The sequence below is a fragment of the Desmodus rotundus genome, chromosome X, assembly GCF_022682495.2.
Source record: "Desmodus rotundus isolate HL8 chromosome X, HLdesRot8A.1, whole genome shotgun sequence".
Taxonomy (NCBI): Eukaryota; Metazoa; Chordata; class Mammalia; order Chiroptera; family Phyllostomidae; genus Desmodus; species Desmodus rotundus.
This window is the reverse complement of record NC_071400.1, coordinates 66620899-66648613: the sequence shown is the minus strand read 5'-3', so window position 1 is coordinate 66648613 and position 27715 is coordinate 66620899. Positions and strand designations below refer to the sequence as shown.

Here is a 27715-nt window from a genome sequence, read left to right as displayed (position 1 = left end):
TTGACTTCCTGAAGGACCCGCTATTACAGTTATGAGAAGCTTTCCCAGAAGTCTTCACAAAAATAGTATTTCATTTTCTTGGCTTGAAATTAGATTTTTCCAGGCTTTCACAAATAGACCAAGGTCTCTGTTTAGCTCCCTCTTTCCCCCCAAATCATCACCAATAACAAGTGAGGTGCAGCCACACCAACTTCTTAAACCAAGAAGAGATCACAGGTGCTCCCGGGCCTTAACACCATGAAAAATACCTTTGTTTGCTACTCCCTCAAAAGTTCTTCCGCAGTTTTACAAGTACCCCCAAGCTTATTTCTTTATCCCTTCAGCAGATGTCTCATCTTACAGAACTTGGAAAAGTAAAAGTTTCCTTACTTTTCTTCTCTCCTTCCTGTTCAGTCTTTAGCATCTTCACACCCATTCTTGCTTCCTTCTCTGGAGCACTAGACAATAATGTGGCTAGATTCTGAGATTATGCCCTTCATATTTTTGAAAATTATATTTTATTGACTGTGCTACTACAGTTGTCCTGATTTTCCCCCTTTATGTCCTTCATATGTTTTGTGTAAAGAGAATTTTTCTTTTCCAAAATGATGGTGAGAGTAGTTAGAAGTTGAGACTTTGTTAGTTTGTTAGTGTCCTAAGTTGGCAAATTTGAAAGTTAACTAACCTCTGCCCTCTCCTATGCACACCCATACATGGCTGCACCTGTGTGTGTGTGTGTGTAAGGGATTCATTAGTCCATACAAATTTTGACTAGTCTCCATATTATGCATTTAAATTTCCTTACACTTTAGCCCTGGCTGGTGTGACTCAGTGGATTGAGTGTTGGCATGTGGACTGAAAGGTTGCTGGTTTGATTCCCAGTCAGGGCACGTGCCTGGGCTGCAGGCCACCATCCATTGATGTTTCTCTCCTTCTCTTTGTCCCTCACCCCTCTCTAAAAAGAAATGAAATTTTTTAAAATTTTTATTGTTGTTCAATTACAGTTGTATGCCTTTTCTCCCCATCCCTCCACCCCACCCCAGCTGAACACACCTCCCTCCCCCACCTCCACTCTCCCCCTTGATTTTTTCCATGTGTCCTTTATAGTAGTTCCTGTAAGGAAATGAAATATTTTAAAAAATAAATTTCCTTACACTTTAAAAATGTGTGCAATATTTATCATAAATTAATGATTTATAATAAAGTCAACAATATTCTCCATATTGTCTCTAAAAAATGGCAACCTTTACAGAAGGGCAGATCTTCTAAAGAAACATCATATAATAATAAGAAAAACATAATATTAGCTACAAATCAGGTCCAGGGACAAGTACTGGATGAAGGAAATGGCCAGAGACAATCTTAGAGGAATGAAGAGAAGAAATGTGGAGCCTGGTACCCGGCACAACGGGGTGTCCTCGGGGCAGCAGGAACTGAGAGAACTTCTAAGAAAGTGAAAGTCCTGTATTTAATGTTACATTTTCTGCTGTATGGCCCAAGATTACCATCCTTCTCCTGTGGCCCCGCAAACAAACGGAAACAGAAAAACGCAAGAATTTTGGAGTCAGTGATATGAGCTGCCAGTAAGTAAATAATATGTAATGTAATAGTAAAAAAAAAATTGATGATGATGATGATGAAGACAGAAAGATACAATGTAGCAAAATTTAGATTCTTGGCTAAGGGGCTTTGTTTAATTAACTACATGGAATTTAATGGTAAGTGCCTCTGTCAAAATTCTGTTTTCCAGCATTCCCTGTTCTTTGCACTCTACCTTGTCTTTTGGTTTCTTGTTCTTGTTCTTTTATTTTTTCAATTATCGTTGGCCATATAAGTTCACTTATATGTGGAATCTAAAGAGCAAAATAAATGAACAAACAGCAACAGATTCATAAATACAGAGAGCAGACTGCTGGTTGCCGGGGGGAGGGGGGTGGTTGGGGGACTGAGTGAAAAAGGTGAAGGGATTAAGAAGTACAAATTGGTAGTTACAAAACAGTCACGGGGATGTAAAGTACAGCATAGGGATATAGTTAGTAATGTTGTAATATCTATGTGTGGTGCCAGGTGGGTACTAGACTTATTGGGGGAATCACTTCATAAATTATATAAACGCATTCTACCCTTTCTTAACTCTGTTTCCAAAATGTATGTGTCTCTGGTTGGAGTATGTTCAGGGAAATAGTTTTCCAGGCTTCTATTGGCTCATCCTGATCAGCTCCTCCTCTTGCACCCCTGAACCCTTCTTTAGTGATAAATTTCTGGAGAGGAGAAGCCAGGCCTATTTCATCACCCTTACACATTGCCTGGCAAAATGTCTCTTGCAACAAGGTAGTTAATAAGTTAATACATAAAAAATAATTTTGAATCCTTTTGGAATCGTTGGAGAACTGCAGCCAAGCAAAAGCCGTAGACTTCAGTGGCTGATTAAAGCCTAAAAGAAGGTATGGTATTTCTCCTGTGAAGATTTCAAACACATGTCAACTGCTTAGTAAAGGAATTAATTAAAAGGATGAATCTTCAGCAAGACCCAACGTTTTCCCCTTTGACTAATCAAACATTGAGTTTGGTTATTCACTTTCCCACAAGGTGGCAGCAAGAATCTCTTCTTAGCCCAGAGTCTCCAAGAGGGGAGAAAAGGAACAGCGGGGAGCAGGGGGGAAGGGGTGGCAGGTGGAGCAACAGGGAGCAGCAGAAAACAAGGGGAACAGTGGGGGGCAGGAGGAGCAGGGAAACAAGGGGGCAAGGGGAGGCAGGTGAAGCAGCAGGGAGCAGGGGGGGCAGGTGAATTAGCAGGAAAGGGGGCAGAAGGAGCAGCAGGGAGCAGGGGGGGCAGGTAAAGCCGCAGGAAGGGGGGCAGGGGGAGCAGCGGGGGGCAGGGAGGCAGGGGAAGCAGGGGGGCTCCTCCCCACCTGTGGCCCAATTAGGAAGCCAGGGATGTAACAGAAGGCCAAGAAGACTCACAGGGCCAGGCCTGGGGTTCTCTTTGTTCCACCTCTTTTCCCATGCAGAGAATTGAAAGAGAAAAAATGCTGAATGACAAGAATTAATGGTGTCACACAAATACCATCAAAGACAATTTAAGAATTGTTCTTCTCTGTCCGAAATGAATGAAGAAAACAGAAGAGCGGTGGCTTCCTTTTTACCATTAACTACTCTGTATTTGGAAAGAACAGATGAACAGTGTTTTTTTTACTGCATTGTCATTCAGCTTGATTAATGCTCACAAATTTACAGTTCAGAGATTTTTTTGAGGCAACAGTTTGCTACAAATCATATAGTTTTGATTGATCATAACCATAACCTTATTTATAATCATAAGCTTGTTTGTAATCTCAATGCCATTATGCCTAAAATGAATATAGAATTGTTGTTTTGAATCTTTTTTAAAATCGGCTTTTTTAGAGCAGTTTTAGGTACACAGCAAAATTGATCAGAAATTGTAGAACGTTCCCACATACTCTCTACCCACACGCGTGCAGCCTCACCCACTATCAACACCTGCACCAGAGTGGTGTATTTGTTATCTACATTGTCAGAACATTATCATCCGAAGCCCATTGTTTACATTGAGGGTCACTCTGGGTGTACACTCTATGGATTGGGGTATATACATCATGGCATGTATATATGATTTATATTCATCACAGTATCATACAGAGTATCTTCACTGCCCTAAAAATCCCCTGTGTTCTGCCTATTCACCCCTCTCTCCTCTCGAACCACTGGCAACCACTGATGTTTTTACTGTCTGCATAGTTTTGCTTTTTGCATAATGTCACATTGTGGGAATCATCCAGTAGGTAGCCTTTTTCAGATAGGCTGCTTTCACTTAGGAATATACATTTAAGTTTCCTCATCTTTTCATAGCTTCATGGCCATTTCCTTTTAGCGCTGAACAATGTTCCGTTGACTCGATGTATCACAGTTTACCCATTCACTTACTGAAGGACATCTTGGTTGCTTCCAAGTTTTGGCGATTATGAACAAAGCTGCTGTAAACATCCATTTGCATGAAGACAAAAGTGTTCAGCTCCTTTGAGTAAATACCAAGTAGGGTGATTACTGGATCATATGGTAAGAGTATGTTTAGTTTTCTAAGAAACAGCCAAACTGCCTTCCAGAGTGGCTGGACCATATTCTATTCCCACCCACAATAAGTGAGTGTTCTGCTGCTCCACATCCTTGCCAGCATTTGTTGCTGCCAGTGTTCTGGATTTTGTCCATTCCAATAGGTGTGTAGTGGCATCTCATTGTCACTTTAATTTGCATTTCCACAATGACATATGCTGTGGAGCATCTTTTCATATGCCTAAGTTGCTACCTGTGTATCTTCTTTGGTGAAATGTCTTTTCAGGTGTTTGGTCCATTTTTAAATCAGGTTGTTAAAAGTCTATTATATTGAAGCTGAGATGTAATTGACACATACCTATCAGTTTTCGGTGCACAACATAATAATTTGATATATGTTCGCACTGCGGAATGATCACCACCATAGTTTATTTAACTTGTTTTCTTATTGTTGAGTTTTAAAGAATTCTTTGCAATTTGGGATAACAGCCCTTTATCAAATGTCTTTGCAAATATTTTCTCCCAGTCTGTGGTTTGTCTTCCCATTTTGTAATCATCTGTTTTTTAAAAGAAGGAAATTAGCCACTTCTAAACCTTTCTTTGCAAGCAGAACAAAGTCCTGCAGAGCTAGTGTGTGGTGCTAAAGGGGAGGGGTGGGCAGAATCAGTCAGCTTGGGCTTCAATACTTATTAGCTATACAATTTAAAGTCTTAGTACTACATTTTTATCATCTTTAAAATGGGGATTATAATAGTGCATACCTCACAGGATTGCTGGGAAGATTAAATCAATTAACATAAGAAATATAAGAGATTTAAAGCAGGTCTTGAAACATTTACTATAAAATCATTTAATAATAATTTCAATATTTAAATTACCTGCTTAGAACAAAAGCTATAGTTTGTAGAGTTTCAGAGACATGAATGAAAAGCAATGGTGGGTGGAAATCTCTTAGTTGAAGGGCATGCCAGCTGAGATCATTCTTCACTGAGCAGCACCACTTCAGTTTTGGATGCTGAATCAAAGCTACTTTGGTTTTTGCAAAGCAATTTCCATCCACTTTGCACAGAATGCTAACTTGCTGTTGGAAAAGTGACAATGAAGTAAACTAAGCTGAGACATCTAGAGGTCTCTGCACAAATCACTTTACTCTTCTATGATGAAGTTATGTATTAATCACCTTTTAAAATTTTCTGTATTTTGTGGTGTCCGTACTTTATAGTTTGACATTTTGGGGTCTTGCTAATCCTGGACAGACTTCCCCTCCCAAGGCTAATTCCTAGAGACAGCAAACAACTTGACCTTGAGCACTAACTTCGATATGCAGACCAACCAATCCCAAATCCAGACCTTCAACCCCTACTTTATCTGACTTTCATGCATTTTAGAACAACTACAGACAGTATGTATCAATCCCTACCTGTATCTATAAGTCCTAAGAATTTTGCAACTGATTCAAAGGCAATTTTCTCCTTTTCCTTTATATTTTGGGTTTTGAGTTGCAATGTTGAAGCAATGTGCCAAAATTGCTTTTATTTTCCCTAATTAAAAGCATGATACTGTCTATTCCTACTAGCAAAGGAAAAAAAGATACATTGGAGAAGGAGAGGTAAAATAAAAATAGAGTAGTACATTTCCTTTCAGGATCACAAAAAGAACTTAAAGAATTAAGCTCCATACATTTCCCAGATCCTGAGACACAGAAACCTCTCATCTAAGTCTACTCCCTCTAAACGTTCCTGTGGTTCACCCACCTGCCCACATGCGGGCACACTGCCGATGACTGCAGTAGTGATATCTGAAATCATTAAGACCAGGAAATTTAGAATTAGGGTCTGAGGACACATTGCTGTATGCATTTATATGGAAGCAGTGTATTATCTATCATACACATATATACCCTTCCCCATCTTTGGTCTGATCTGAACTGAGCACTGTGGAGGGAGCACAGAACTATGAGTCACTCACTATTCTTATCCTTAAACTGCTTCCAGCCTTCTTGGGAGCTCAGCCCTGTACTATCCAGAGAGCTGGCCAAGCGAGGATGGGAGCTGGGAGTCTGGAGGAGAGGGAATGTGTGACTGAGCAGGGCAGCTTCCGTGCAGGACCCGGGCTTGAGAAGATGAAAGCAGTGAGAAGGGGACAAAAGTAGAGCAAAATGCACTGGAATGCACTGGCAAATAATAAGCTACTGGTAATAATATCCACTTGTATGATCTCATTCACAGGTGTAATGTGTTTATCCTATTCATCAGCATCTGATTCTAAAGGTATCAGGTTCGATTCTCCAGTTCGTAATGTCTATTCCTGTTATTTTTCTCCAATGTATTTGAATTGGGGAACTAATTTGGACAAACCAAATGTTATTTGCTTCATCTCCCATGACATCGGTTTATTTTCCCTTCCTCAGGAGCCCTCCCTTTACCCCACTGTTTTCTCCAGCCCAGGGCACACAGCATTACCCTCAATTGTTTTCTGGATTGTCCCCCTAATTAGCGGTGAACCCACCAGGTGGGACTCATTCATTTCTGTCTCTGTAGCTCACACCAGGGGGGCTCAGCCCTGGGTCAGCCCCAAGTAAGGAGGCACTCTGTGTCTGATGGGAAACTATGGGGGGTTGTGGAAACCTTTGGAGTGCATCAGTCACGCATTCATTTATTCAGTCTTTCAACCGCTATTTTTTCTTTGTTTGACATCTTTTTTATTATTGAGGTACCATTGGTTAATAACATCATGTAAGTATTAGGTGTACAACATTGTAATTCTATATCTGTATACAATGTAGCGTGCTCACCAACAGAAGTCTAGTTTCCATTCTCTACCATACATTTGACTCCCTCTACCCATTTTGCCCCCCTCCCCATCTCTCTTCTCCTCTGGTAACCATCAATCTGGGTTTTTTTAATCTACTAGTTCGTTTTTGTTGTTCATTTGTTTCATATCCCACATATGAGTGAAATCATAAGCTTTTGTCCTTTTTCATTAGACTTATTTCACTGAACATAATACCCTCAAGGTCCATCCATGTTGTTGCAAATGGCAGTATTTCATCCTTTTTAAAGGCCAAACAGTATTCCACTGTACATATGCACCACATCTTCTTTATCCATTCATCTGTGGATGGTTGCTTCTATATCGTGGCTATTGTAAATAATGCTGCAAAGAACATAGGAGTGCATGTATCTTTTCAAATTAGTGTTTTCGTATTCTTTGGATAAATACCCAGAAGTCAATTGCTGGATCATATGGTTGTTCAACTTTTAATTTTCTGAGGAATCTCCATACTGTTTTCCGTAGTGGTTGCACCAATTTACATTCCTACCAAGAGTGTATGTGTTCCTTTTTTTCTCCACATCTGTCCGAAACTTATTTTTTGTCTTTTTGATAATAGCCATTCTGACAGGTATGAAGTCATATCTCATTATGGTTTGATTTGCATTTCATTGATGATTAGCGATGCCAAACATCTTTTCATGTGTCCCAATAGCTATTTCTGGACTGGTTGCTATACATCTGAAATTGGGAAATAAGGCCAGCGATTTAGCAATTACAGAGGAGGGATACGCGAGTGTAGTGAATGTGATGCAGCACGTTCTAGGGGCCATGGGGAGCATACACGAGAGGCAAAGAACCTGAACTCAGGGGTCAGAGTATATATCCTAGGGAAAGTGAGGTCTCAGCTAAGATCCAAAGCATGAATAGGAGTTTGATAGATGAGTGAGATGAGGGGATGGGGGAGCTGGGGACCACAGTTTTATATTTTTTGTATCCTCACTCGAGGACATTTTTTCCTTGCTTTTACAGAGACAGGAAGGGAGAGAGAGAAACATTGATGCGAGAGAGAAGTATCAATTGCTTGCCTCCCATAGTCACCCAGATCATGGACCAAGCCGGAAAGCTAGGCATGTGCCCTGACCTGGAATCGAACCCAAGATCTTTGGGGAAGACACTCCAACCAACTGAGCCACATTGGCCAGGGCGGGGCCAGATGTTAGAGGACACAGTTCATTCTCAGCTTTATTTGCGCTGGCTGTGTGGCCTTGATCAAACAAGTCACCTAAATTATTTGAATTTCAGTTTCCTCAGTAGTAAAATGGGGACAAAAGTAGCTACCTCGTGTATTCGTTCTGAGGGTTAAAGGAGAGAATGTATATAGAGCACCTGGCAGAATGCTGGCATGTGGTAGATATTAAATAGACATCTGATGGAGTAGAGATACCTCAATCATTCGTTGGATCAATCTCCCTGCGCTAAAGCAGGGATAGTGCTCTTGTTCGGAGGCAAATGTCCAGTTTTAGACCCAATCACTTTGGCTTTGCAAACTGAGTGAATTAGACTAAGAGTGGACTAGGAAGGTATCAAGAGTGCAGCTATTAGCCCTGGCTGGTGTGGCTCAGTGGACCAAGTGCTGGCCTGTGAAACTGGGGTGGGGGGTCAGTGGTTCGATTCCTGGTCAGGGCACATGCCTGGGTTTCCAGCCAGGTCCCTAGTAGGGGGCACAAGAGATGCAACCACACACTGATATTTCTCTCTTTCTCTCTCCCTTCCCACTCTCTAAAAATAAATAAATAAAATCTTTAAAAAAAAGAGTGCAGCTATCAGCTGACCAAATCAGTAGGTGGTTACTACAGATGCAGGCCATTAGAAGGGAACAAAAGGGGAATTGACCCTGAAAGTTCCGATTCGTGGATGCTGGGATGCACTAATGCACTAACAAAACCTCTAAAGGCTGGGGAAGGGGTAGGTGATGGTGCTCTGGTCAGTTTAGTTATCACCTGCTGTCACCACCAGTAGTTGCCATTCTAATAAGAGGACAGATTTAGTGTTTAGGATCCTAAATATATTACAATAGTCCCAAATATATTAAAATAGGCAGTTTTAATGGTATTTCTTTCTAGATCTTGAAGGAAACTGTTTCTACATTTGAAATTATAGAGCTCCTTCAACTTGGTTATTCATACTAATAATTAGGCATGTGAATTAGCCCCAGCTGAGTGCTGGCCTGCAAACCAAAGGGTCGTGGGTTCAATTCCCAATCAGGGCACATGCCATGGTTGTGGGCCAGGTCCCCAGTAGGGGGCGCGTGAGAGGCAACCCCACATTGATATTTATCTCCTTCTCTTTTTCCTTCCCTTTCCCTCTAACAATAAATAAATAAAATCGAGAAAAAATTATATACCATCACTTGCCCATAGTACAACTTGCAGTGATGCTTCTTTGGTGAAGGCTCATAACTGCATAAAAAAAAATTTTTTAAGCCCTGGTTGGGTGCTCACTTGGTTAGAGTGTCATCCAGATACGCCAAGGTTGGGAGTTCGATCTTTGGTCAGGGCACATACAAGAAGCAACCAGTGAACGCATAAATAAGTGGAACAACAAATCAATGTCTCTCCCTCTCTCTCAAAAAGGAATCTTGTTTTTCAAAAATTTCCAGTAGTTATTACCACAATTTTAAAGACAGCAAAGGCTATTAATCTGGGGAAGAGAATTAAAGTGGACAAGTGTCCAGTGTCACAGTGGGGCTCCTAGCCTGGAGTGTCTTCTCTCTCTACTTGTGGGAGTTCCCTGGCTTAGCAACAAAGACTGGTCCTTTATCTGCCAAAATAAAGTTTGCCCTGTAGGAATATTGTCAGGTTCACTCAGCCCTGGCCAGGGAGAGAATGTTGTCAGCTTAGTTTCTGTTGCAAAGCAAATGACTGCAAAACTTAGTGACGTTTAACTGCGATGATATACAGCGGGCCCTTGAATAATGTTGTTTCGTTCAGTGTTGTTTCCTTATAATCCTCAATGAGAAAAAAATTGATTTCTTGGAGTTCTCATGTTCTCCCCAGGCCTGGGTGGGTTTCCTCCTGGGACTCTGGTGTACTTCCACATCCCAAAGATATGTATTCCTGAGGTGAGCTGGTATGTCTACATTGTCTCAGTCTGAGTGAATGTGAGTGTGGGCGTGTGCGTGAGTGTGTGCTGCGAGGGGAAGATGTCCTGTAGAGGATTGGGTCCCTCCGTGAGGCATCCTGAGTTGTAAGTATAGAGTCCTGCTACCTGAGACCCTGAACTGAAGTAAGCAGGTTGGAAAAGAATGATATTCCTTGTTTCTATGATTCTCTTTTTTGTTAAATGCTCACCTGAGGTTGCGTTTATAGATTTTACAGAGAGGAGAAGGGACAGAAATATTGATGTGAGAGAAAAACATCGATCGGTCACCTCCAGTACGTGCCCCAACCAGGGATTGAACCCACAACCTTCTGGTGTATGGGACAATACTCCAACCAAATGAGCCACCAGGCCGGGGCCTTGTTTTTATTATTTTTTTCCTTAAATGTATATATAGCTCACATTTATGTCAATGTTTAATACTAGAAGTGTTTTGGGTCTTTATTTAGAGGTTTGGTGATTTTTTATTATTTATTTATTTATTTATTTTTTTGTGACCAGAAATGTGCTGCAGGAACTTTACACTTATTTGTATCAATTAGCCTATGGTAAAATTGATTTCGTTATAGGTTGTTTTTCTTTTTTAAACCTTACTGGAGGAGAGAGGAAGGGCGAGAGAGAAAAAAAGAGAAACATTGATGTGTGAGAGACATCAATTGGCCGCCTCTGCTACATGCCTCCATGGGGGATAGAGTCCGCGGCCTAGGTATGTGCCTTGACAGGGTGGGGGGCGAGAGGGATGAGGGCAGGGGGATGGAACATACATTTTGCTGTAGGGCAGGGGAGCAGGGTAAGCTCGCCTGAGCTCTGCCTTCTGACTTCTCCCCCTCCTCCTCTCCTCCAGAGCAATCGAGGAAGCAAAGCTCACCTGAGGTCCACCACCCCTCCCTACCCCAGACCTCTGGTGTAGGGGACACAGTCCAAACAACTGAACCATCTGGCCAGTGCTATAGGTTGTTTTTCTTGAAATCACAGTTTCCAAGCACCTATTGAGGATGTTAAGTGAGGACTTACTCTATTTGCTTACAATCCTATAGGTAAGCAATTTGAGCTGGGAGCAGCTGGTGCTTCCTCTCTTAGATTTCCCTCTGCTCACTGGTGTGGCTGACCCAGTTGGAGGGTCAGCTGGGCTGGAAGGTCCAGTGGCCTGGCTCACACGTCTGGCAATTGGTGCTGTTTGTCAGCAGGGATGTTCTGGTTCTCTGGCACATTCCCTATCATCTTGCAGTAGGCCAGACCAACTTCTCACGTGGAGAGCTCAGGTCAGTGCTCCACTAGGGCCATAGAAGAAGGATCTGAATCTCATGTAACAGCACTTCCTTTGCATTCTATTGGTCAAAGCAAGTCACAAGGCCGCCTCAGGTTCAAGGAGTGAGGAAATAGACTCCCCCACTGGATAGGGGAACTGCACAGCATCTCTGATGTCTCTTCCTCTTCTTATAAGGACTTTAGTCCTATCTGGTTAGGACCCCACCCTAATGACCTCATTTAACTTTAACTACCTCCTTAAAGGCCTCATCCCTAAATACAGTCACATTGGGGGTTAGGGAACCAACACATGATTTTTGGAGGGACACAATTCAGTCCATAACATCATCTTTGCAAACAACCTACCCAAATGCATTTAGTTATAAACCAATTAGAAGATGTTTTACTCCATTTACTTGTTTTGATTTCAGGTACATGGTTTATTTCTTCTGGGAAAATAAATCTTTGGGATGAGGTTCAGAAGCTAACTGGCCATTAACTACATGTTAGCCTGGTATCTATTTTTACTGGTTGTAAAATCCAAAACACTAGGGTGTTCATGGATATCACAAGCAGCTTATTCAGAGTTTTGTGGTAGGAGCAGAGATTCTGTTTGGTACTTGACCTCATTCATTGCCAAATACCTGGCAGAGCTATAATTCTTTTTAATTCAAATTTTACATGAGGAGTTCATCTATCTTTTCTAAGACTATTACTAATTAATCAGAAAAAAAGCTCTGAAAGGGTGAATATTTTCTTTTTAAAAAATCCCTGCCTTTGCCCCGGCTGGTGTGGCTCAGTGGATTGAGCGCGGGCCTGCGAACCAAAGGGTTGCTGGTTCGATTCCCAGTCAGGGCACATGCCTGGCTTGTGGGCCAGGTCCCTAGTGTGGGGCGCACAAGAGGTAACTGCACATCGATGTTTCTCTCCCTCTCTTTCTCCTTCCTTTCCCCTCTCTCTCAAAATAAAATAAATCTTTAATAAAAATAAAAATAAATAAAATCCCTGCCTTTAGGAATGCTCCAGGGCTGTGTAGCCAAGTCCTTCTCCCACTCACCCCCCATCGCGTAGCTGCCATGCCTGGCATCCAAATATTTTTAAATATTGACAAAATATCTTTCAGTCATAGTTAAAAGTTAATAAGTAAAAAAATCTTTTACACATTTTTATTTTCTTACTTCTAGAGAGAGGGGAAGGGAGGGAGAAAGAAGCACAGAAACAATGTGTGAGAGATACATCAATCAGTTGCCTCTCACATGCTCCCCACCAGGTACCTGGCCCACAACCCAGGCATGTGCCCTGACTGGGAATCGCACCAGCAACCCTTTGGTTCTCAGGCCAGTGCTCAATCCAGTGAGCCACACCAGCCAGGGGTATCACCCAGTTTTCTGAAAGCTCCATTGTTCATAAAACTGTAAACACATACATTATGTTTTCCCATAGTTGCCAAACTTAGCCAAGCCCCCTCCCACCCTGCTTTTTCTCTTCAAGTTGTCTGTAATCAAGGTCTAAACTGGGGTTTATGGTATTGAAATCTATATAATTTAAAGGTCTAGACATACAATGCAGGCCATATTTATTGGAAAATTTGTTTATTGATTTTTCAGGTGCAGGCTGTAGAGAGAGGGAGAGAGGAAGGGCAAAGACAGAGAGAGACATTGATCTGTTGTTCCACTTATTTATGCATTCATCAGTTGCTTCTTGTATGTGCCCTGACTGGGGATTGAACCCACAACCTTGGAGTATTGGATGACACTCTAACCAACTGAGCTACCAACTAGGGCATATTGGAAGGTTCTTTTTTTTAAGTATTTTTTTTTTTCAAATAGGCTCATCCTTTTTATTCATAAGGTAAGATTTTCTTTTGTTCCCCTCTGTCTTCTTTATTTGTATCACTTTTGGGTGGATTTCTATAGCTTATTGCATGTTGGGTTATACCATATTCTAACCATTAGGCCAAGATCCCAAACAAAACAATGCACCCCTCACCAATTATGGCCCCTGAGTGGAGACACCACACTGAAGTGTGTACTATGTTACAAACCCAGCCACTCTCAGAAATATTCAGTGATGACATAAGGGAACATTTGATTTGTTTTACCCAGCACCCTAAGTGCTCATACACACACTTAAAGTAAGACTCTTTCTCAGGATTAGAGCTGATACAAAGCTTGGCTTTGCATTTTTAGCAGTGGAACCAGCCTGGGCATAAACTTCAAGTTTTCAAGCGAATTATGGGAAATTTGCCCTGCCTGCTGAAGGCAGGGGGCTCAGGACTCAGGCTTTCCTAAAATTGGAGGCACCTTGTTGAATTATCAACAGTCCCCTCCCTTTCAGCATGTGACTGACTCAAGGCAGTTAAATGGGGTCCCACTGCTCTATTTATATCATCTATATTTATATCCTTATAAATAACATATTTATTTATTTTAAAAAAGATTTTATTTATTTATATTTAGAGAGAGGGGAACGGAGGAAGAGAGGGAGAAAAACATCAATGTATGGTTGCTTCTCATGCGCCCCCCTACTGGGGACCTGGCCTGCAACCCAGGCATGTATCCCAACTGGGAATCCAAGTGGCGACCCTTTGGTTCTGCAGGCGAGCACTCAATCCACTGAGCCACACCAGGCAGGCTAAATAACATATTTAAAACTACTTTATATATAATGTAAAAATCGCAAACTTTAAAACAGGTACCTGGACACATCACCTTTGAAGTAAAGTAAACACACGCAGGTACCCTGAACCCATCTGACCAGGCCTAATGCTCATTAATCATCACTTTGTGCACTGAAAACTGGGGAAAGTGTTTGCTCTCTTAAACACACTTTGTCAGAGGCCTCACCATTAGGGCTTTTAACTGCTGTGAACTTTGTAATCAGGAGTAAAATCAATAATTTTAGTTCATTGAATCCAAAGACCACAAGATGCCCACTTTGAGATTTATGGTATTAGGAAAGCCAGACAACCCATTGAGGCAGGACTTAATTTTATTATTATAGTTTATGAGAGTTTCCTAAAACCCAAACGCAAAGTAAACTAGAGAGTAAACGAACACAGGAACCACCCAGTGCAGGCACGAAAACCCAACAGGGTTTGTTACAGAATTTATTATTGGGTCATGCCCCACACCCTTGTGTGTGATCTATCTCCCAGTAGCAGTAAACACCCTTCTACAGGCGATATTTATTTATTTATTTATTTATAGGGAGATGGGAAAGAAGGGAGAAAGAGGGAGAGAAACATCCATGTGTGAGAGAAACAATGGTTGCTATTGGTTGCCTCTCCCAGGCCCCCAACTGGGGACCTGGCCTGCAACTCAGGTACGTGGCCTGACCGGGAATCAAATCCGCAACCTTTTAGTCTGCAGGCCCGGCGCTCAATCCACTGAGCCACACCAGCCAGAGCTACACGCGATATTTGAACGCATCACCCCACACCCCTAAAGTCCCCGCTTCAATCGCCCATCACACAGGTCTGGCATTCAATGCACATGCCTAAAACCCGTGACCAATGGGAGCGCAGCGCATGGAAGCAGGAGCGGGGATATGTTCATCTCAGAAGCCAGGTAGCTTCAAAGAATGGCAAAGAGGAGAATCTGGCCATTGACCAATCAGAGCCCAGGACGGCCCCGGTCCTGCTTTCTCCAACCTTGAGCCAATTGCCAGCTTTGGTGCTTGACAGCAATTGCGGGGGGCTGTGGTGGTGAGTGGTTAAGGTGGTGGGTGTGAGAGAGGCCCCAGGGCACGACCAGAGATTGAGGCTCGCTGAGGCAGCTGGGTGTGGGGAGGTTGGGATAGTGGTCGTAGGACAATAGGGATTGCAACATTCCTCTCTCCGTTAAGGGGATGAGGCAGCCGTTGTATTCCTTGTCCCAAAACAAAATGGTCTTGCCATATGGGCGCCCCCTCTCCAGTGGTGCAACCCTAGTCAGACTGTTCCATTTTGCGTCCCTCCCCACACCCTCTGTAGTCCATTCTAGGCTGCAGCATTAACACGCTTCTTGGATCACCTAGTTGAGGCTGTGGGCTGCCCGTGGGACCTACAGACTGGGAAGTGGACTCATACACACAGGGATCTTGGACACTCATGGGGTCGTACACACTGGGGAGTAGATACCCCTAGGGGTCACATGCTTGGGTGTGGACACCTGGTGTCACAGGCTGGGGAATGGACAATTTGGGGGCACATAGATTGGGGTGTAGAGAACACCCATGTAGGGAGAGCTGGTTGTAACCTAGAGGATGTGGACAGTGTAGTGAGTAGGGCGGGACTTCTGGCTCCATGGCTAACAGCCACTAACCTAGAAGGGAAGGAGAGGGCTGGCTGGCACAGTGATTTCCTGTGCAGGTTGGGGGAGAAAGAACAGGAATCTCGATGGGTAGGACCCGTGAGGTTGGCAGGGAGGGCTCCAGGACAATGTCAGGGCCCTGGAAGAGTCTGGATGGCCCGGCCCATGGAATAGGTCTCTGAGATGCGCTTTGCATCAGGGGGGAGTAGAGAAAGGGCAGTGGTGGTCATGTGTTCTCATCACTGACCATCTGCCAATGGTGGTGGGAACCTGAAAGTCTGATGGAGGAGAATGAGAAAAGGATAGGGGAACACGGAAAATGCTAGGCTGAAGGGATGGTAGTTCATTTATCCAATGTAGTATTTCATAAAAAACAACAATAATACATAACATATTAAGCTCTGTACTGATCACTATACATGAACTATCTAATTTATTCTCAACAACCTTAACTGCTATTACTACCTTCACTTTAAGATTTTATGTATTTATTTATTTATTTTTTAGAGAGAGGGGAAGGGAGGGAGAAAGGGAAACATTGATGTGTGGGAGATACATCAATTGCCCCCAACTGGGAACTTGGCAGGCAACCCAGGCATGTGCCCTGATTGGGAATCAAACCAGCAACCCTTTGGTTCTCAGGCTGGCACTCAACCCGAGCCACGCCAGCCAGGGATATTACTACCTTCACTTTAGAGATGAGAGAACTGACGCACTGAGAGGTCATCAGACTTTAAGCAGCTGGTAAGTGCCAGATCCAGGCTCTAGGGCTCCAGAATCTATGATTCTAACATTTGAGCCATTGTTATTTCTACAGGTGTCTCTGCTTTTCTGTGCATACCCTGTCCTCACTCCATCCCACCAGGACTAGAAATCAGCACCTCCCCTGAGGGCCCCTGAAGGACCCATTTGCTCTAGCATCAGTGAGTAGTGTAAACATCTCTGTGGGAGGAGATGGCCTCTACACACTCTGAGTTTTTCTTTCCCCTTTCCCCAGGCATGGGGGTGAAGAGATGACAGGGGAAGCCCTGTGAGAAGAGGACAGTAAATCACAGCAGAGAAATCTAGAGTGTACAATGATTATTTAACAAATACTGGTTGGGCTTCTGCATGCAGGGTGCTGTGCTAGGATGTTGAGGATACAGCAGTGAACAAGACAGACAAGAGTCCTGTACTTTCCTACCCTGGGGGTATGTTTTGGGAATGCCTAGTAGGCAGACTTTGGTTTTCAGAGTGATGGGGGTGCCTTGGCATTGAATGGGCAGGAACCTGAGATGCTGGGGGACAGCTGCACACCACCAAGACTTGTAAGGTACATGAATGTCATTCTAGGATGGTACAATAAAAGGAGGCCTCTGAACATGTTTCTTACTAAAATGGAGCATTGCCTTGGAAGGTCGAGAACTGCTGTTTCATTTGGTGGACCTGTTCCCAGGAAGCACCCCTCAGTCAGGGTACAGAGGACCATGAGGGACAGGAAGGTAAGGCGAGGAGAAGGATGGCATGGCAATGGAAATTCTGTTATCTTGACCTCAGTTTGGTCTTAGCAGACAGCAGTAGAACCCCACATGTGCCCACGTCTCCTTCATGGAGTCAATCACGTGGTGATGACCACAATATGGAAGACACCGCTATGCTTTTCTCTCGAACTGTGTCTTCTTACCTACTCATGGCTTCAGGTGTGGCAGTCGATCTTATAGGCAATATCCTTTCAAAATAAAGGAAAATAAGCCTTGGCTGGTGCAGCTCAGTGGATTGAGCACAGGCTTGCAAACCAAAGGGTCACCAGTTCGATTCCCAGTCAGGGTACATACCTGGGTTGCGGACCAGGTCTGTAGTATGGGGCCTGGGAGAGGCAACCACACATTAACATTTCTCTCCCTTTCCCTCTCTCTAAAAATAAATAAAATCTTTTAAAAATAAAGCAAAATAAGCACAAGATATAAACAAAAAGTCACTTTCTATCTGGTGACTCCTGGGAGTTTGGCAGGAGGAGGTGGTGAGATAGGAGGTGGGTGTAAATTACTGGGCATATCCTAATTCTTGGGGTTCCTGGGCATTCACTGGATTACTAAGAATTAAGTTAGAATTCCTCCCAGCTGTGTTGGACTGACTTGCATTCTACCCACACTCCTGCTGAGGACAACTGGAAAGGCTGGATTAAGGTTTTGTTCTTTTTAAATCATTATGAAGGCCCAGGAGAGCAAAGTACCTTTGAGGTCATCACCTCCCCAAATACTGTCATTCAGTGCAGAAAAGCAAGAGTGGACGGGGCACATAAAAATAAAATAAACTCCAAATTATTCATGTAGGTCAACAGTAATTCAATAATCTGAATAATATGAAAAATGATGTTAAGATGATTAATAAATCACTATATTCCAAAATGGACAAACTTATTCTATTAGGGACTCAAATAACAAAAATCTACTTTAGGTGGGTTTTTTCAATTTTTTTTTTTATTTAGACAAAATATACGTTTTAAACCTGTCTGCTGCTTAGAAGTAAGAACAGGAAATATACTTTTAGATGTTAATGTAAAAAAGAACCAGCAGATGTAGCAGAGATTTAAGGCCCCCTGATGTACACTTAAAGGGGACAGATGTAGAGGCAGAGAAAGGAGTGGGAAGGTAGAGAACAAAAGAGGCAGAGAAGGAGCAGAATTTTATCTCAGCCCCCATGTGGCACGTAACAGTTTAGGAATTCACATAATTAGTTTCGGCTCCACAAGCTCTGTGATCACAGGCAAGTTAGCTAAGCTCTGGGCCTCAGCTTCCCTACCAGTAAAATGGAGGTGACAGTTGTGCTTATCTCGTGGCCTCATCTGTGACTATGAAATGAATTAATAAAGTAAGGCACTTAGAAAATACTCAGAAAACATTAAGTCAATTAGACATTAACCCCTCATTCATTCCTTCATTTGTTGAGTGTCTAGTTTGTGTCAGATACTGGAGGTGTGCTTTGTAGATAGTGAGAGCCCGATGGGCAGCGTTAAAATGAATGAATGCAATGGCTTTTTTAAGGAAAAGCAGTGGCTTGCCCCAGTGGACAGGCTGGAAGGAGGCCTAAGCCTGGAGGTAGGAAATTGTCTGGTGAGTTGGGGTCACCATGAGCTGAGTTGTGAGGGTGAAGGAGAAGTGGGAGGGAGGTTGGAATTGCCACACCAGAAGGGGCTTTGAGCCCAGGCTTAGGAGAGAATCTTTGAACCTACCGGCATGGGGAGCCAACCAGGTTTCCAGGCAGCACTGTGGGTCTCACCTGGAGATGTGTTATTTCCCTTCAGGTACTCAGAAATCTCAGTCACATTTCAGACATGCTCAGCTCCCCCAAACTGCTCTATGTGTGCCTGAGAGCTTTGTGTCCCCAAATGGAAGACTGAGACTCAGGGAAGAGCGGGGACTGAGCTAGCATTCACTTGCGGACACAGTCCAGCATTATCTGGTGGAATTAGAGATATGCAAACCTTACAACTTCCCGACTCCCCTCCTGAGAGTGTACGTGCCTGTGTGGGCCAGTTAATGTGGACAAGAGTGAACACAGCAGGATTGCTCCCAACAGCAGCAGCCAGAAACAGCTGTTAGCAGGAGAATATGAATAAACAAGTTGCACAGTCACACTATATAGCTGTAAAAATGAGCTACCATTACAGGCAAATACAAGTCTTAGTAACAGGCAAAGAGAAGGTGTGGAGCATAGTGACGAAAAGTGTGCGCTCTGGGCCTAGCCAGCCTGGCATGCAATCTGGGAGCTAACGGGAAGATCACTCAGCCACTCCGTGCCTCAGTTCCTTCATTTCCCTCTGTCAAACAGACGAGGTAATTTTGTGTGTCCCACAGGCTGTTACGAGGATTTAAGTGAGCCAGTATTTACAAAGGGATTAGAACAGTGCCTGGCACACATACTCAGTGCTGCATGAATGTTAGATAAAAATAAAATGTTGAGTGGGGAGAAAGCAAGTCTCTGAAGATAACATACTTCAAAAGTTCAAAAGCAATGAAAATGAAACAAGATGTTGTTTAGGCATTCCTTTCTTGAAAAAAAAGGTGATGATAAGCAGAAAGTAATTTGGGAGCTGTGGGAAGGCAGGGGTAAGGGATGGGGAAGTGAGCCAGGTTTGGGGGGTCTCAGGGAGAAGGGTGGGATCCCAGACACTCACCACTCACTGTGTACTTAAAGGAAAAGTTTTAGCACAGTAATCCTTTGGCACTACGGGCTGTGGACCTCAGGCCCAGGCTAACTGTATACTTTGAGGAGGAAGGAGGCCTCTCAGCCCCATGACTGTTCCCAGTCATGGCAGAGCGCCCTACAGAAGTGCTGTAGTGGCCTAGCTCTTGCTGCCAAACAATCAGAGGGAGCAGGACCTCAGCCAGTCGGAGGGAGATGGGCCCCAGAGAGTAAAAAAGAAGGCAGTACATGAACTGGTCCAAAAGATGGGTCCAACCAGTCAAATGGAGGAGGGTCCCAGTCTGAGGGCCGAGGGTCCAAGCCTGTCCTAGGGAGGAGGAGCCCAGGCCCACTGAGGGGCCTCTGGAGGACTTGTTTCTCTTGTGGTTTTTTGCACTTCCTGTTCCCCTGCTCACTGCGGAAGTTCCTCTTCTTACCCTGCACCCAGAGACTAGCTGGAGAGGACAAGGGCAGGAGGCACCATGAGTGGGGGCCCTGCGGGAGGCAGGCCTGGGGGCCGCGGAGCACCAGCAGTTCAGCAGAACATACCCTCCACCCTCCTCCAGGACCAGGAGAACCAGCGACTCTTCGACATGCTGGGAAGAAAATGCTGGGTGAGCTGGGGACCTCCTGCCCCTCCCTGTCTTTCTCCCTTTCTTCCTTTTCCTCTCCTCCTCTATCTCCTCCTCCTTTTTTTGAATCCTTCCCCTCTCCTCCTTTCCTCCCCTTCCTCTCTCCTCATCTTCCCCATTCTCCCTCTCCTCCTCTTTCTTCCCTTCTTCCTCTCCTCTTTTCCCTCTTCATCATCTCCTCTCCTAGAATCCACTTACACCCATTCACCAATCCCAGGAAGATCTTCATGTCTGTTCACTGTCTCCCTGGTTGTGGTTCTTCCTTTGGGGTCATCACAGCCATGGGCAAGGAAGGACCAAGTCTAGCTTCCAGACCCTCTGGTTTCCCCAACCAGACTCCACTGAGCCCTGCTCTCCCCTCCCAGACACTGGCCACTGCAGTTGTTCAGCTGTACTTGGCGCTGCCCCCTGGAGCCGAGCGCTGGACCAAGGAGCATTGTGGGGCTGTGTGCTTCGTGAAGGATAACCCCCAGAAGTCCTACTTCATCCGCCTTTACAGCCCTCAGGTGATCCCTGCCCCCCACGGCACATGCAAACCCATTTTCAACCTGCAAACCTAGATCTGTGTCCTTAGTCCTGAGTCCTCAGACAGATCAATGAACCCTTGGGTCCCAGAACCAAAGACTTCAAACAGACATCAAACTCTGGTTTGCCCTTCTAAGTCTGCGATGGCTGACCCTGGAGTCTCCATGTGAATGTCTTCACCCCCCACATATTAGGATACCACTTAAGTGTAATGTGTCCCACAAACTAAAAAATGAGTAACTATACTTTTACCTGAAACTCAAATCTACTCTAAATTCAACATTTTGGGCCCCAGAAATTCCCCATCAAACTCCTGCACTACAGATGTTTACTTAGCTCCTAAATCATAAATCTGTTCCCGAAACCCCAAACCTAAATATGCCATTGAGACTTGAACTCCAAATTTGCCCTTTTAACCCCACAGCATGGATCCCAGAATTCCTAAATCTGTTCTACAAACCCCCAACCTGAACTCCGCAGGCACATACCCCAAATTCACCCTTCTAAACCCATAAAGATGAACCAGCATAACCACGTCAAGATCCTAGAGCCATCAAATACTAACCAAACTCCTAAGCCATAACTCTATTCCACAAACCTCAAATTACACATATGTTGGCTGAACCCTCCTCCCCCCAAACTTCTAAGTCTGTATATCTGAGCCTCAAATCTCAGCCCCAACTCCCAATACTGGAGCCCTGCCTGCCCAAATGAAGGGGGAATGTGGGATGGAGTCTAGAATGGGCTCAGTTTCTCAGGACTGGAGTCCAAAACCCTCATATTTGAGCCCCCAAATCCCACATCTATGGCCACAAACCCCAAATCCAAATTTATTACTGTGTGTCCAACTCCCATACTGTAACAAATCCCTCTACACCTGACCCCTAGACACCCAACTCTTGGATGCTGAGTTGGAAATATCCAAATCAGATCCTGGGGCCCCAAATGTGGACACCATGCTCCCTACCCAGATAACAGAGACTTGCCACCCAGGGCATGCCTCAGTGCCAGTGTGCTCCCCACCTCTCCAGGCAGGCCGGCTGCTCTGGGAACAGGAGCTGTACTCACAACTGGTTTACTCCACTCCCACTCCCTTCTTCCATACCTTTGCTGGAGACGTAAGTGACCACCCAACCCCTGGATCTCAGTTGGGGTGTGGGGGGGATGGAAAATGTGTGGGGGGCTTGGAAGGCTGCTGACCCCAAGGTGTGCACAGGACTGCCAAGTGGGGCTGAACTTTGCAGACGAGGGCGAGGCCAAGGCCTTCCATACCCTGGTGCAGGAGAAGATACAAAAAAGGAATCAGAGGCAAAGTGGAGGTGAGGAGGCCTTGGGGAAGGAGAGGAGGTTAAGCAGAGGTGAGTGCAAGAGTGGGGAGCTGTAAAAGCCCCTCTTGTGGTTCTGGCTCCTAGTCTATCTGTCTCTCCACAGACAGACGCCATCTACCCCCACCACCAGCACCAGCCAATGAAGGTGAGTCCTCTAGTGTAAGTAGGAGTAATAAGGGGCTAGCCCAGGAACCTGTGACAGGACTGTCAGAGCTCTCTACCCATTCCATTTTCCCAGAGAGAAGAGGAGGGCTCCCACCCCTGCCCCCGCACCCAGGTGGAGACCAAGGGGGTGAGTCCATTCTTCCTTGGACAGGAGGGTAGGGAGTGGGTGGGTGGATGAGTAGTTTGGTGAGTACAGAGATAAGTGGATGAATGAATGGGTGGATGTGTGGGTGGATGCAATGGTGGTGGATAGATGGTTGAGTGAGGAGATGAATTGATGGGAGGATCAAAATAGATATAGATATGTAGATGCATAGGCGAGTTGGTATGTGGATCAGTGGATGAATGGATAGAGGGATGACTGAGTAAATTAAAGAATGAGTGAATGATTCAATGAACTGAACAGTGAACAAATGAAAAAAGTGATATAAAATTTCAATCTGCCCTGGCTGGTGTGGCTCAGTAGATTGAGCATTGGTCTCAGACTGAAAGGTTGCCGGTTCGATTCCTGGTCAGGGTGCATGCCTGGGTTTCAGGCCAGGTCTCCAGTTGGCAGTGTGCAAGAGGCAACCAATTTTTCACACATCGGTGTTTCTCTCCCCCTCTTTCTCCCTTCTTTCCCCTACTCTCTAAACATTAATAAATAAAATCTTTAAAAAAAATTTCAATCAGCAAAGAAAGCAATGATTGAATGAATGAATAAGTGAACAAATAATTTAACAAAATAATTAGTTAATGAGCCAGTGAATAAATGAGTCAATACTTAAGTCATAAGCATGAGTGAATGAACAAATGAATTAGTGAATGAAATATATGAATGGTTTGTGGGAACCACCCACCTACTTCTCTATAGCCCCTCCCTGGATCACTCACCTACTACCTCCGTGACCATCAAACACACCAACAGATTTTCCCAGCAGTCTTCCAGTCTCTTGACCCTATGCTTTGGTTGGTAGGTAAGTGGGTCAATGGTTTAAGTCACCCTATTTTCCCCACAGGCCCAGCAGCTGGCCCACCATCCCTGGGGCTGGTAACAGTGGACATCCAGAACCCGGACATCACAAATTCACGATACCGTGGGCTCCCAGCACCTGGGCCTGGCCCAGCTGATAAGAAACGCTCAGGGAAGAAAAAGATCAGAAAAGCTGATATTGGTGCACCCAGTGGATTCAAGTGAGAACCTTTCTCCAGCGGGCCCACAGATCCCTGGGAGGGAAGCAGATGAACAGGTGGACAGAGGGAGAGCTAAGTAGATGGAAGGATGGGCAGATGGATGGGTGGGCATGAGTGGATGGGTGGGTGGGTGCAAGGCCAGGACTGGGGAGAGGCAAGTGAAGCACAAAGGCTGCAAAATTTACAGAGACAGTTTCATGGTCATGCAAGTGCAAGTCATGACTCTGAGAGTAAGTGCCTCCTTAAATGTTGTACCCTAGGCCTCTCACTTGTCTCACTCTGACCTGGGTGGGCTGGCAGATGAATAGATGGGTGGGTAGATGGATAGATGGATGGATGGATGAATGAATGAATGAATGGGCAGGCTGGAGAATAAATGGATAGGTGGTTGGATGGATGGATGGATAGGTGAATGGGAAGTGGGTGGATAGAAGGATGGGTGAGTGAATACGTGTGGACAGGTGGATATATAGGCTGATTGGTTCACAGATAAGGTGGATGGCGATGGATAGGTGGCCAGATATGTAGATGAATGAACAGTTCAATGGATAAATGGACAGAAGTATGTGGTTGGATGGAGACAAATGAGTGGATGGATGGAAACATGGGCACATGGGTAGATGGATGGATGGGTGGACAAGTGTGTGAGAGGACAGATTGGTGGACAAATGGGTAAACAGATGTGTGTGGGCAGATAAATGGAGAGACAAATATATGACAGATCAGTGGTCTGCAGGTGAATGTGATTGGCTAGGTGGACAAACGAATGGACAGATAGACGGTGGAAAAAGGGATGAAATGGACAGATGGGCACCACAAACTACGGACCCCTTCTCATTCCATAACTACTGCTCTCACTCATTCACTCATTCATTTACTTATGGCTCATTTAATTAATTCTGGCCCTTCAGAGTCCCACTTGACTGGAAAGGGCAGGAGGGCTTACTAGGAAGGGAGGGAAGGAAGGGCAGTGGGGCTTCACTGGGGTCTCCTCATCTCCCCTAGACATGTCAGCCATGTAGGGTGGGACCCCCAGAGCGGATTTGACGTGAGTAACTCCAAAGTCCCCTGGACCCTATTCAGCTTTCACCTACCCTTCCATAGTCCAGCAATCAGACCTACTCCCAGACCCCACCCTTCCCACATCCCTCTCAGATCCCTCTCTGGGGTGGACCCAATGATAACCCGTGCCCCATCCCTCCCCACCTATTCACCCACCCCACCCCTGACTTTTTCCTCCTGGGCAGGTGAACAACCTAGACCCAGATCTGCGGAGCCTGTTTTCTAGGGCGGGAATCAGTGAGGCCCAGCTCACTGATGCTGAGACCTCCAAACTTATCTATGACTTCATTGAGAATCAGGGCGGGCTGGAAGCTGTGAGAAAGCAGATGAGGCACCAGGGTGAGTGCCTTCTTCTGGACACCCCCTTCTTTTCCAACCCTGGTAGCTGACTTCTAAAAGATACACCAGTTGCTCAGTCCTTATGGAAACCTCTCTACTGCTTGAATTGGGAATTGGTCAGTTGAGTACCTATTCTACAATGAGTGAAACAGGCTTGGAAGGAAAGTATAATAATAGCTGTGTTATTTCCCCTCCTCAGAGCCACTTCCACCGCCACCACCACCATCCCGAGGAGGGAACCAGCCTCCCCGGCCCCCTTCTGTGGGAAGTAACAAGGGTCGTTCTGGTCCACTGCCCCCTGTACCTTTGGGAGGTGCGCCACCCCCACCAACTCCCCGGGGACCCCCACTTCCAGGCCGAGGGGGCCCTCCACCACCACCCCCTCCAGCCACAGGACGTTCTGGGCCACCACCCCCTCCGCCCCCTGGAGTTGGGGGTCCACCCATGCCACCACCACCACCACCACCGCCGCCGCCACCACCACCACCACCCAGCTCTGGGGATGGACCAGTCCCTCCCCCAGTCCCTCCTTCTCTGGGGCCTGTGGGGGGCCTGGCCCCTGGTGGAGGTCGGGGGGCCCTTTTGGATCAAATCCGGCAGGGAATTCAGCTGAACAAGGTGAGGACCAGCAGGATGAAGGACTGGGGGTCTGGGACTCTGGGGTGTACTGTGCAAGTCAGGATGTTACAGTGCTGGGGCTGAGACTGATGGGGGTCCCAGGCTTTGGGGTTCAGTGATAGGGTTGGGAGGTTAATGCAGAGAGGTGGGCTTAGAGCCTTGAAAGGGACTGGAAAAGGCGGGGTGTAGTGCTCTCATAGATTCTGAGCCCTCTGTGCTGCACCCTGCTTGCTGCAGACCCCTGGGGCCTCGGAGAGTTCAGCGCTGCAGCCGCCACCTCAGAGCTCCGAGGGGCTGGTGGGTGCTTTGATGCACGTAATGCAGAAGAGAAGCAGAGCCATTCATTCCTCAGGTGAGAGTCTGTCCTTCCTTGCCACCTGAGAGCTGCCCTCTCTGAAGCCCATCCTGCCAGGACAGTGACCCTATTTCCCAGGGCTAGTATTGGCCTAAAAACAACCCCAACAGTCTCCATCAGTAGTAACATCAGCCCCATCTGTTGATGGTAGTGACAACATGAATCTTGTATGAGTCTCCTTTTTGACAATGTTAACATTGTCATTATGTAACAATAGTATAATTAACGCTATCTTCGACAATAATATTAACATTTGTGACAAACTATGTGCACGCTATTAACATTAATCCTATTTGTTCAGTAGTGTTAACATTAGCTCACTGTGTGATGATAACATTAAAAAGAATCCCATCTTTGACAGTAATATTAACCCTAACTCCATGTGTCAACAGATTAACACTAACTCATTATGTGATAATAATATTGGAACTAATTCCATCTTTTTGCAGTAATGTTAACAGGAATCCCCTAGTGTGTCAACAATATTGTCATCACATGACAATTATATAAGGATAATATGAACCTCAACCTGTTATGTGACAATAATATAATTAACTCCAACTTTGATAATACTATTAACATGAACCCCAGAGTGCGTTCACAAGATTACCATGAATCCGTTATATGACAACATTGTAATGAGCCTCATATCTTTTGACAATGATATTATCATCAACACCATTATGTGTCAACAATATTAACGTTAACCCACTATGAAACAATAATATTGTAATTTACTCCACTATTGGTAATAATATTTAAATCCACCCTAGCCCTGGCCAGGTAGTTCTGTTGGTTAGAGTGTTGTCCCTATACACCCAAGGTTGTGGGTTCTATCCCTGGTCAGGGCGCATACATACAAGAATCAACCAATGAGTGCATCAATAAGTGGAACAACAAATCGATGTTTTTTTTTCTCTCTCTCTCTCTGTCTTCCTCTCTCTCTTAAAATTAATAAATAAAAAGTAAAAAAAAAATGGCCCTGGCTGGTGTGGCTCAGTGGATTGAGCTCTGGCTTGTGAACCACAGGGTCACCAGTTCAATTCCCAGTCAGGGCACATGCCTGGGTTGCAGGCCAGGGTGTGCGAGAGGCAGCTTATTGATATGTCTCTCTTACATTGGTGTTTCTCTCTCTCTTCCGCCCTCCCTTCCTCTCTCTCTAAAAAGTAAATCAATAAAATTTTAAACAAACAAACAAATAAATAAATTCACCCCGTTAAGTGACAAACCTGTTAATGTCAATCTTTTGTGTAACAATAATACACATTCTTGACAGTAATATTAACTACAGCTCCAACTAGAACCCAGACGCCAACTATAATCTCTATCTTGTCCCAAACAGAAACCCTATTTCTCGCTCCTTTCAGGGGACCCCATCTTTATCCCATGCATAAGCCCCAGATCTGATTTCCTAGTAGAAAACCTCAGCCCCCCAGGACACTGAGTCCCAGCTTCTCAGACCCTAGGAAACCCCTTCTCCAGGGTTTGTGAACCCTCCTGCCCATCTGAGTTCCACTCTTTCTGTCCCTCTCCAGACGAAGGGGAGGACCAGGCCGGAGATGACGATGAGGATGATGAATGGGACGATTAAGTTGCCACCATCCCCACCTGTTCTGCACCTGATCCACAGGCAGCTGCTGCTCACACTGCCTTCCTCTCTCGGCTTCCAGGCCCCCAAGGCTCATTTCTCCCCCACCAACCCCTCCAATGGTGTTATCTCTGACTGGCCCCCAGTTGCCTTAGCAATGGCGCTTTTTATACAAAATTTCTCAGTTCTCAGTCAAGGATTTTAAAACAAAAATAAAATAACTGTCTTTTTGTTCCTTTAAA

The 27715-nt window shown here is 45.0% G+C and overlaps 1 protein-coding gene across 1 annotated transcript; it reads left to right on the top strand.

The window, feature by feature from the left end:
- Positions 1–1547: 1547 nt before the first annotated feature.
- Positions 1548–27715, top strand: WAS (WASP actin nucleation promoting factor). Its single transcript, XM_024580113.3, has 13 exons — positions 1548–1562; positions 20137–20302; positions 20686–20826; positions 21877–21963; positions 22062–22164; positions 22277–22318; positions 22412–22465; positions 23337–23511; positions 24517–24559; positions 24759–24912; positions 25112–25530; positions 25768–25882; positions 27421–27715. The coding sequence occupies exons 2-13, from the start codon at positions 20171–20173 to the stop codon at positions 27474–27476; spliced, it is 1521 nt and encodes a 506-aa protein (XP_024435881.2). The 5' UTR covers positions 1548–1562; positions 20137–20170; the 3' UTR covers positions 27477–27715.

What these genes read in the sequence shown, in the direction of transcription:
- WAS (XM_024580113.3), top strand. Translation starts at nt 20,171, where the DNA reads ATGAGTGGGGGCCCTGCGGGAGGCAGGCCTGGGGGCCGCGGAGCACCA. An exon ending in GAATCAGAGGCAAAGTGGAG is followed by an intron (nt 22,165 to 22,276) that starts GTGAGGAGGCCT and finishes GTCTCTCCACAG; the next exon opens with ACAGACGCCATCTACCCCCA. An exon ending in ACCAGCACCAGCCAATGAAG is followed by an intron (nt 22,319 to 22,411) that starts GTGAGTCCTCTA and finishes CCATTTTCCCAG; the next exon opens with AGAGAAGAGGAGGGCTCCCA.